General features: G+C 54.7%; 1 protein-coding gene across 1 annotated transcript; it reads left to right on the top strand.

The window, feature by feature from the left end:
* The first annotated feature begins 8,198 nt into the window (after positions 1-8,198).
* LOC119955911 (UDP-glucuronosyltransferase 2A1-like) lies at positions 8,199-10,071 on the top strand. Its single transcript, XM_038782568.1, has one exon. It carries the CDS (start codon positions 8,199-8,201, stop codon positions 9,816-9,818), a length of 1,620 nt encoding a protein of 539 aa, XP_038638496.1. The 3' UTR covers positions 9,819-10,071.
* The last annotated feature ends 1,281 nt before the right edge of the window (positions 10,072-11,352 follow it).

The raw sequence follows: 11,352 nt of genomic DNA, 5'->3' as shown, positions 1-11,352 counted from the left end.
GAGAGGAGGATAGTCATAAACTCAGTTGGGGTGATGGGTTTGAGGGTGGTGGTTTCTGGTTGAACTTACCACAGCACTGCCAACCCTGTGCACAAGGTCGCCACCCCTCTCTCTATCGGATGGTTAATGCTGAGGGAGTGCCGCACTGTCGGAGGGTCAGTGCTGAGGGAGCGCCGCACTGTCGGATGGTTAATGCTGAGGGAGTGCCGCACTGTCGGTGGGTCAGTGCTGAGGGAACGCCGCACTGTCGGACGGTCAGTGCTGAGGGAGCGCCGCACTGTCAGAGGGTGAGTGCTGAGAGAGTGCCGCGCTGTCGGAGGGTCAGTGCTGACGGAGCGCCGCACTGTCGGAGGGTCAGTGCTGAGGGAGTGCCGCACTGTCGGAGGGTCAGTGCTGAGGGAGAGGCGCACAGTCGGAGGGTCAGTGCTGACGGAGCGCCGCACTGTCGGAGGGTCAGTGCTGAGGGAGAGGCGCACTGTCGGAGGGTCAGTGCTGACGGAGCGCCGCGCTGTCGGAGGGTCAGTGCTGAGGGAGCGCCGCACTGTCAGAGGGTGAGTGCTGAGAGAGTGCCGCGCTGTCGGAGGGTCAGTGCTGAGGGAGCGCCGCACTGTCGGACGGTCAGTGCTGAGGGTGCGCCGCACTGTCGGACGGTCAGTGCTGAGGGAGCTCCGCACTGTCGGAGGGTCAGTGCTGAGGGAGCGCCGCACTGTCAGAAGGTCAGTGCTGAGAGAGTGCCGCGCTGTCGGAGGGTCAGTGCTGTGGGAGCGCCGCACTGTCGGAGGGTCAGTGCTGAGGGAGCGCCGCACTCTCGGAGAGTCAGTGCTGTGGGAGCGCCGCACTGTCGGAGGGTCAGTGCTGAGGGAGCGCCGCACTGTCGGACGGTCAGTGCTGAGGGTGCGCCGCACTGTCGGACGGTCAGTGCTGAGGGAGCTCCGCACTGTCGGAGGGTCAGTGCTGAGGGAGTGCCGCGCTGTCGGAGGGTCAGTGCTGTGGGAGCGCCGCACTGTCGGAGGGTCAGTGCTGAGGGAACACCGCACTGTCGGACGGTCAGTGCTGAGGGAGCTCCGCACTGTCGGAGGGTCAGTGCTGAGGGTGCGCCGCACTGTCGGAGGGTCAGTGCTGAGGGAACACCGCACTGTCGGACGGTCAGTGCTGAGGGAGCTCCGCACTGTCGGACGGTCAGTGCTGAGGGAGCTCCGCACTGTCGGAGGGTCAGTGCTGAGGGAGCACCGCACTGTCGGAGGGTCAGTGCTGAGGGAACACCGCACTGTCGGAGAGTCAGTGCTGTGGGAGCGCCGCACTGTCGGAGGGTCAGTGCTGAGGGAGCGCCGCACTGTCGGAGGGTCAGTGCTGAGGGAGCGCCGCACTGTCAGAGCGTCAGTGCTGTGGGAGCGCCGCGCTGTTGCAGGGTCAGTTAATCAAGTTGAGACATGAAATGCAAGGCTAATAATTATCTATCACGCCGACCACACTTACAACACAAGTGGATGGGCAAAGCTCTCTGTCTTTCAATCTGGCAGACATGAAAATGTTTTGGATTCCTTCTGGAGAGATGTGATCACACACAGTCCCACCTCCCGAAGGAATCCGCATGAGATGCCAGAGTACGATATACAATTGGGGGCTTGATAACATCATTGTGATCAGCACAGTCTGCCTAGTATTGTGTTATCACCCACAGCATCATTCATCGCAGCATAGCTGTGTCCATACCAGCCCACATTGCATCTCATTTCCTCACCGTTGGTCCTCAGGCCATTAGTGTTCTTCCCTCAGCATTTTGAGACAAATGATTAATTCCCGGATTGTGGCCGTCACTGACCGGGCCGACTGTCTATTGCCCATCCCTAATTGCCTCTCGGGGGTTTCTTTTCCTCCGATGTGGAGGTTTTTTTTTTCCCACGTGGACTGACAAGGGTAGGCAACGGTGAAAGGTTTATAAGGGGAAAGCTGTCCCCATCCCCCCTCCTGCTGCCTGTGTTTGTTTGTTCTTGGGGAAGGTGACCTGTGGTTCGAGGTGGGGAGGTCAGCAGGGGTCAGTGGCAGAAGCCTTTGGGCAAGAGTTGCCACGCTGGCAGGCAATGGAGGGGCTGTTTAGCTCACAGGGCTAATCGCTGACTTTGAAAGCAGACCAAGGCAAACCAGCAGCACGGTTCGATTCCCGCAACAGCCTCCCCGAACAGGCGCCGGAATGTGGTGACTAGGGGCTTTTCACAGTAACTTCATTGAAGCCTACTCGTGACAATAAGCAATTTTCATTTCATTTTCATTTCATTTCAATGCTGGTGAACGGAAGTGAGGTGGGGAAGGCCGAGAAAGGTGGCCAAAGGGAGGGGACGGGGGGAGACGCAACGAGGCGAGGTTGAAGAAACAACATGGTCAGGGGGCAGGGAAAGGAACCATCTTGGATGGGCCAGATGAAGGGTGAAATTAACAGGGGTAGCAATATGGGCCTATTGCGAGGATGGCGGACGGTGGAGGGGAATGGAGGCGTAAGCACCTGGTATGGTTGATTTTTTAAAAACTTTTCTTTTTTAAATTTAGAGTACCCAATTCATTTTTTTCCAATTAAGGGGCAACTTAGCGTGGCCAATCCACCTACCCTGCACATCTTTTGGGTTGTGGGGGTGAAACCCACACAAACACGGGGAGAATGTGCAAACGCCACACAGACAGTGGCCCAGAGCCGGGATTCGAACCTGGAACCTCGGCGCCGTGAGGTTGCAGTGCTAACCCACTGCGCCACCGTGCTGCCCCCGGTAAGGTTGTTAACGTGGAATGTGCGAGGGCTAAATGGACCGGTCAAAAGATCAGCACCAGTTGATCATGGGAGGAGATTTTAATTGTGCCTAGAGGATATAGATCGGGCCCCAGGTCGATGGGTAGGAGACGAATGGCAAAGGAGCTGGGTGGGTTTATAGAGAAGATGGGTTTGGTGGACCCGTGGCACTTCAAGACTCCAGGGGGAAGGGAGTATTCCTTTTTTTCGCATGTGTACAGGGTATATTCCAGAATTGACTTCATTGTAGTGAGCCGGGAGATTTTGGTCAGGGTGGAGGGGGCAGAGTGCGTGGGGTTAGTAATCTCAGACCATGTGGCCCAATGGCTGGAGATTCGGCTTACATCAGGACGGGAGCAGAGGTCGGGGTGGAGGCTCGATTCGGGGCTGTTGGCAGACAGAGGGTTTTATGATAAAGTGCGGGCTGGGGTTAAAGATCACGCAGAATTGAACTAAAACGGGAAGGTGTCGGCAGCCACTTTTTGGGAAGCTTTAAAAGCGGTGGACCGAGGGGAGATTACCTCGTTCAAGGCTCATGCAGATATGGAAAGGAGGGAGGAATATGAACGGCTAATGAACAAAATAGTGGAGATAGGTGGGTAGTACTCGAGGGTGCCCACCATGGGGGATTGGCGAGGAGGAAAAGATGACAGGGGCAATTTGATAGGCTGACAACGGAGAGGGCGGTATGACAACTGCGGAGGGCAAGTGGGATGCAGCATGAATACAAAGAGAAGGCGAGTTGAATGTTAGCGCATCAGCTGCGGAGGCAGGCTGCGTCCAGGGAAATATTGAAGATACGGACTGGGGCAGGGGATGTGGTGTCAGAGGCAGGAAAGATAAATGAGGCGTTTAGGAATTATTATGAGATGTACAGGGCGGACCCGGGGGGGTGAGGGGGTGTTGAAGAGGGGGGCATGGGATGGTTCTTAGATGAACTGGAGTTTCCACAGCTGGAGGAAGAGAAGAGGCAGGTGCGAGAGGAGCTCCTGGTGCTGAGGGAGATATTACCATAAGGGGTATGAAGTCGGGGAAGGCCCCGGGCCCGATGGCTACCTGGCGGAATTTTATGAGGAGTTTGAGACGGACCTGGCACCACATCGCTCAACGAGGCGTTGGAGAAGGGGGAGCTGCCTGAGACGATGGCATAGGCAATGATCACGTTAATACCAAAAATGGGGAAGGACCCGTTAGCAGTTGGGGAGGGGGAGGTCGTATAGGCCCATATTGCTGTTAAATACAGACGTGAAAGTGCTGGCTAAGTTGGTGGCAAGGAGGGTGGAAAGCTGTGGGAGTGGTGCAGAGAATCAGGCTTTGTAAAGGGCAGGCAGCTTTCGAGTAATATACGGAGGCTGTTAAACGTGATTATGACCCCCATCGGGAGCTCGGGAACCGGAGGTTGTGGTGTCCATGGACGCGGAGAAGGCATTTGACCGGGTGGAGTGGCAGCACCTGTTTGAGGTCCTGGCAAAGTTTGGGTTTGGACCAAAGTTTGGATGCACCTGTTATATGTGGCACCGAGGGCGAGCGTACGGACCAATCACGTGCGTTCACGGAACTTTCAACTGCACTGGGTCACTGTCTGTGCGGAGTCTGCACGTCCTCCCCGTGTTTGCGTGGGTTTCCTCCGGGTGCTCCGGTTTCCTCCCACAGTCCAAAGATGTGCGGGTTAGGTGGATTGGCCATGATAAATTGCCGTAGTGTCCTAAAAAGTAAGGTTAAAGGGGGGGTTGTTGGGTTACGGGTATAGGGTGGATACATGGGTTTGAGTAGGGTGTCGGTCTATGCTGACGACCTACCATTGTATGTTCTGGACCCATTGGAGAACATGGAGAGGATCATGGGCCTGTTGGTGACGTTTGGGATGCTCCCGGGATGCAAGTTAAACATAGGCAAAAGCGAAGTCTTCCCTATGAATGAGTTGGGTCGGTGAGCCAATTTAGGGGAGATGGCATTCGAGGTAGTTAGAGACAGGTAGTTAGATACCTGGGGATTCATGTCGCGAGGGAATGGACGATGCTACATCAATGGAATTTAACAAAACTGGTGGAGGAGGCCAGGGAGGGTCTGAAGAGTTGGGACACGCTGCACTTGACTTTGGCAGGGAGAGTCCAAGTGGTGAAGATGAACATTCTGCCGAGGCTCCGGTTCATATTCCACACACTCCCGATCTTCACATCGAAGGCCTTCTTTCGGAAACTGGACACAATTATTTTGGACTTTGTATGGGTGGGGAAGGTGCCAAGGGTTAGGAGGACCCTGCTACAGCAGGGAGAGTTGCCGTTGCCAAACCTGCTTCATTACTATTGGGTGGCAAAAGTGAAGGTGGGAAGGAGAGTGGGTAGAATGGGTTAGGATGAAGGAGAAATCCTGTAGGAGGTTCAACTTCTTTTTTTTAAATATAATTTTTATTGGAGTTTTTTACAGAAAATATAAAACATAACGACAAACAATGAAATGCAACAAAATAACCCATAATAACTGTAACACCCCCCAGACCGTATGTATCCCATCCCCCCCCCCCCCCCCAACTCCAATGAACAACAAAAGAACTTAAAAATAAATTCAAATTAAATAAACAAACATAGTCATTGTCCACCCCCCCCCCCCCTTTCCCCTCCCCCTTTTCCCTCCCCTTTTTCCCTCCCCCCCGGGTTGCTGCTGCTACTGTCCCCGCACCCTATCGTTGAGCCAGAAAGTCGAGAAAAGGTTGCCACCGCCTAAAGAACCCTTGTACCGACCCTCTCAGGGCGAATTTGACCTTCTCTAGCTTAATGAAACCCGCCATGTCATTGATCCAGGTCTCCACACTTGGGGGCCTCGCATCCTTCCATTGTAGCAAGATCCTTCGCCGGGCTACTAGGGACGCAAAGGCCAGCACACCGGCCTCTTTCGCCTCCTGCACTCCCGGCTCCACCCCAACCCCAAAAATCGCGAGAAGGAGGTTCAATTTAAGGGCTAGGGTGATGGCAGCGTTACCAATGGCGCCGAGCAGATACTCAGGTAGCCCAATGAAGCAGTCCACGGTGAAGATCTGGAACCAGCTGAGGAGGCGCTTTAGGATATCATAGAATTTACAGTGCAGAAGGAGGCCATTCGGCCCGCCAAGTCTGCACCAGCCCTTCAAAAGAGCACCCCATTTAAACCCACACTTCCAAGCTATCCCCGTAATCCAGTAATCCCACCGAACATTTTTGGTCACCAAGGGCAATTTATCATGGCCAATCCACCCAACCTGCACATCTTTGGACTGTGGGAGGAAACCAGAGCACCCGGAGGAAACCCACGCAAACACGGGGAGAACATGCAGACTCCGCACAGACAGTGACCCAAGCCGGGAATCGAACCTGGGACCCTGGCGCTGTGAAGCCATAGTGCTAACCACTATGCTACCATGCTGCCCACAGGATAGAGGGGATGTCGGTGTTAACGCCATTGTGTGAACGCCACGGTTCGTGCCGGGTGGGGGATAGATGGCACGTATAGGAAGTGGAGAGAAGTGGGGCTGGTTAAGGCGAAGGATTTGTATCTGGAAGAAGGGTTCGCCAGAATTGAAGGAGAGGGTAGAGCTCCCGAGAGTAAGTGAGTTCAAGTACCTGCAGGTAAGGAACTTCGCACGGAAGGTTTGGAAAGAGTTCCGCAGGTTGCTGAGGTGCACCCTGTTGGAGCGACTGCTGCTTCCGGATGTGGAAAGGGATGGCAGAATCGGAGACATGAAATGAAATGAAAATCGCTTATTGTCACAAGTAGGCTTCAAATGAAGATACTGTGAAAAGCCCCTAGTCGCCACATTCCGGCGCCTGTTCGGGGAGGCTGGTATGGGAATTGAACCGTGCTGCTGGCCTGCCTTGGTCTGCTTTCAAAGCCAGCTATTTAGCCAGGTGCTAAACCAGCCCCTCGTTCATACAGGTGGCTCGGAGAACAGGGAGGTGAGCGGTTGGTGAAATTTAAGGAGAAGTGGGAGGTGGAGCTGGGAGGGGAGATAAACTGGGGAATATGGAGTGAGGCGCTACGAAGGGTAAACACGACCCCCTCGTGCGAAGGATGAGCATGATAAGGGCAGCACGGTAGCATTGTGGATAGCACAATGGCTTCACAGCTCCAGGGTCCTAGGTTCGATTCTGGCTTGGGTCACTGTCCGTGCGGAGTCTGCACATCCTCCCCGTGTGTGCGTGGGTTTCCTCCGGGTGCTCCGGTTTCCTCCCACAGTCCAAAGATGTGCAGATTTGGTGGATTGGCCATGATAAATTGCCCTTCGTGTTGAGTGGGGTTACTGGGTTATTGGGATAGGGTGGAGGTGTTGAACTTGGGTAGGGTGCTCTTTCCAAGAGCTTGTGCAGACTAGATGGGCCGAATGGCCTCCTTCTGCACTGTAAATTCTATGATGATCTATGACACCGTTCAAGGTCGTACACAGGGTACATATGGCATGGGCAAGAATGAGTAGGTTCTTTCAGGAGGTGGCAGACGAGTGTGAGAAGTGTGGGCAGGGACCAGCGAATAACACACATATTCTGGGGCTGCAGAAAGTAGAAAGTTGGAGAGATTCTGGGTGGGAGTGTTCACGGAGCTAGCAAGGATAGTGGGAGAGGTGGTGATATTCGGGATATCGGAGAAGCCAGAGCTCATGGAGATGTGGAAGGTCGATGTTGTGGCCTTTGCCTCTCTGATTGCCCGGCGACGAATCTTACTGGAGTGGTGGTCAGCATTGCCACCAGGGGTAGCAGCCTGGCTGGGGGACCTATATGACTTCCTTAGGCTGTGAAAGATCAAATACAAGTTAAGATGTTTAGCGGAGGGTTTCGAGGCAAGGTGGGGAATATTTGTGACCGTGTTTGAGGAGGTGCTCGCGTCTTTGGGGGGGGGGGGGACATTTGAACAAACTATCTCGTCATGTGTTGGGAAGTTTGTTTCCCCAATTGGTTAGGTGTCGTGCCTTTTCATATACATTTGGAATAAAATACATAAAGAAAAAAGATACAGAGTAAAGCTCCCTCTACACTGTCCCCATCAAACACTCCCAGGACAGGTACAGCACGGGGATAGATACAGAGTAAAGCTCACTCTACACTGTCCCCATCAAACACTCCCAGGACAGGTACAGCACGGGGTTAGATACAGAGTAAAGCTCCCTCTACACTGTCCCCATCAAACACTCCCAGGACAGGTACAGCACGGGGTTAGATACAGAGTAAAGCTCCCCCTACACTGTCCCCATCAAACACTCCCAGGACAGGTACAGCGCGGGGTTAGATACAGAGTAAAGCTCCCTCCATACTGCCCCAACATGTGCCTGCCATGTTAATCACATGCCAGACCCTTATGCCTGTCAGTTGCCCTGTGAGCTTTGCTGTTCTGTCGGACCAATTTAACTGTGTTTTCCTTTCACATTGGCCGCAGGAGCTAACTACCAGCGAGGATGGTTCGCCAGACAACGGACACCTGGAGAACCTGGCTGAAGATTGCCACTGTGCTGGCATCACAGACCGTGTGGCTGACGTGCGGACGCTGCGCCAACATCCTGGTGGTGCCCGTAGACGGAAGCCACTGGGTCAACATGAAGCTGCTGGTGCGGGAGCTGCACAACCGCGGGCACAACATCACCGTGATGCGCTCGTCCAGCAGCTGGTACATCACCGAGGACCCAACGCTCTACCACTCCGTCACCATCCAGGCCTCCGGTCGCCAGGGCTTCCTGGAGGACCACCAGCGGCTCTCGCAGTTTGTGCTCAACTCGCTGGAGATCTTCCGGGGTGGTTACACCCTGACGGCTTTCTTCCGCAACATCAAGGCCATGAGGGAGATGCTGCACGAGATGCACTGCCAGCAGCGGGAGCTCATCAGCCTGCTCTTTGGTGACGGAGAGCTGATGGGCCGGCTGCGGAGCACCCAATTCCAGTTGGTACTGACCGACCCCTTCTTCCCGATCGGCATCATGCTGGCGCACCACCTGGCGTTGCCCCTGGTGTACAACGCCCGCTGGCTCGGCACCGGCGACGGCCACCACCTCATCGCCCCCTCACCCACCTCTTTCGTGCCTGTGGTTGGCTCCCGCTACACCGAGAAGATGTCTCTCCTGCAGCGGATGGCAAATGCCTTCCACTACTTCGCTACCGTCACGCTGGCCGGCGCCATGATCCACCCGGGCTATGATGAGCTGTGCCGGCGGTACGTGGGGCCAGGCACCAGCATCGACGGGCTGACACAGCTGGCTGACCTCTGGCTTATGCGGGTGGACTTTGTCTTTGACTTCCCCCGGCCCACCATGCCCAACGTGGTGTACATCGGTGGCTTCCAGTGCCAGCCCCCGGCCCCTGTGGGCGCTGAGCTGGAAGCCTTCATGCAGAGCTCGGGCGAGCACGGCGTGGTCTACATGTCACTGGGCACCTTAGTGACCTCGCTGCCCCCCGAGCTGACGGTGACTATCGCTGAGGCCTTCGCCCGGCTCCCACAGAAGGTGATCTGGCGGCACCTGGGCGAGAGGCCCGCCAACCTGGGCAACAACACCCTCCTGGCCAGCTGGGTGCCCCAGAATGACATCCTGGGCCACCCAAAGACCCGTGCCTTTGTGTCCCACGGTGGCACCAACGGGCTCTATGAAGCCATCTACCACGGCGTGCCAGTGCTTGGCCTTCCCCTCATCTTCGACCAGTTCGACAACCTGGTGCGGCTAGAGGCCCGGGGAGCCGCCAAGGTCCTGGACCCCATGCAGCTGGATTCAGGGCAACTGCTGGACGCCCTGACCGAGGTGCTGAGCCAGCCCTCGTACCGAAACAGCATGGCCCGGCTCTCGGCCCTGCACCACGACCAGCCCCAGCTGCCCATGGAGCGTGCCGTCTTCTGGATCGAGTTTGTCCTGCGGCACCGGGGGGCCACCCACCTCCGCTCCGCCTCCTTTGGCCTTCCCTGGTACACCTACTACAACCTGGACGTGCTGGCCCTTGTGGTGCTGGTCTGGTGCGCCCTATCCGCTCTCACACTTTTGGCGCTGAGGAGGCTCTGCCGAGCTCTGTGGCGGAGGAAGGAGAAACAGCCCTAAGGAGGAAAATGGGGTTGGCTTGGTGTGGGTGTGTGGCGGGGTTGGTGGTGGTGGTGGTGGTGATGGCGGTGTGCGGGGGGGGGGGGGGCGAACCACCGTCAGTTGTTACGATCTCAGCTGACGTTACTATTGGACAGTCAGGCCCCTGGCTCAGCAACTTGTATCTTTTTTTCGGAGACGGGGCCGAACAGATTCATGGGACTGCCGATGAACATTTGCTAAACGAATAAAATACATTTATTAAACACGAAAAGATTGACTATAGTTATGAAATACATGTTATACAATATAAAGTTCTCGGTAAGCACACAGTCCCTGCAAATTAACAGGCCAACTGTGGTCAGACACACCCCACTCGGAATCCAGATAATACAACTTCTATGGGATTCACATCAAATCAACCCCACCCCACGACGCACCTTAAATGCTTGTCACACCGTGAGCCAACCAGTCGGACTTCTAAGCACTTCTTGCCGTTCTCGAAAAACATGCCTTATAATCCTCTCCCAAATGGCTCTTTCCTTTGCACGCCTTCGCTGAGGATCCACTTCCAGGATTTCAAACTCTTCGGTCGACAGTCCTCTGCCCTGCATTGCCGCCTGCCTTCAAGCTTCAGCACATTCCCTCGGGTACCCGGCCACGCCAACAGGTCACCACCGCTTCACAGGCTGTATGAAGGTGTCCCCAACTCGAAGATTACTTCAGATCTCAGGCTTCTCGGTAGCCATCTTCACCGGGTCTGTCTTTAACAGGGAGCCTCCCTGCGCTCCTTTAACTTCACTGAACAGGGGCTTGTTCTGATTCCAGTTCCTTTCTTCCATTTGACTTCAGTCTTGCTGGGATTTCTCTTCCATTCTTTGGTTTCTGGAACTGTCTGTTCCTTAGCTTCTGGGACTTGCCTTCTGTTCCTTACTCCATTGTCCTGCCTCTCTTCTGACCTTTTCCGTGGGAGCTACTTTCATCTCAGGTACCTGGTTCCAACTGAACTACAAGTGCTTATACCTTTCAGTGTGGGCCCCTGGTTGATAAGTAACTGCCTCGTCTCTCTTTAAACCTGGTTTGTTTTCACGTCAGAAATCCTATAATTACAATGCAGGCACGGTTTTAAATGAAACAAGAAACCCAAAGACAGACAGGCACTTTTGTTTCACATGAAGCTAACTCACCCTTTCTCACACAGAAACACAAAGTTAAACTTACGAAAAGCTACACCTTGTTTCTAATGCCCACAGATGCAATTACTGAAAAGTATCTTTGTTTCCTGACACAGTGAGCACAGGCACAACTAGTCGAATAGCTGCCTTTCGTTTTCCGTGCCTCCAGCTCCTTCACCTCCCCAACGGCAACAGTGCTGCACATGTAGGTGAGGCGGCGGTTACGTTGGTCAGATATTTGACACCAGCATTCACCATTTTCCACCAACCTTGCTGACGTTGTCTTAACAAACTCTGACTAGGCTGGTGGGAAGGAAAAGCACCAAAGCCAAATCTAACCCTCCCCCTCTATCCTTTTAGTCCATAGCTGAGCCGACATG

The sequence above is a fragment of the Scyliorhinus canicula genome, chromosome 21 (assembly GCF_902713615.1).
Source record: "Scyliorhinus canicula chromosome 21, sScyCan1.1, whole genome shotgun sequence".
NCBI lineage: Eukaryota > Metazoa > Chordata > Chondrichthyes > Carcharhiniformes > Scyliorhinidae > Scyliorhinus > Scyliorhinus canicula.
The sequence above is the reverse complement of the archived record's forward strand: the minus strand, read 5'-3'. Positions and strand labels throughout refer to the sequence as shown.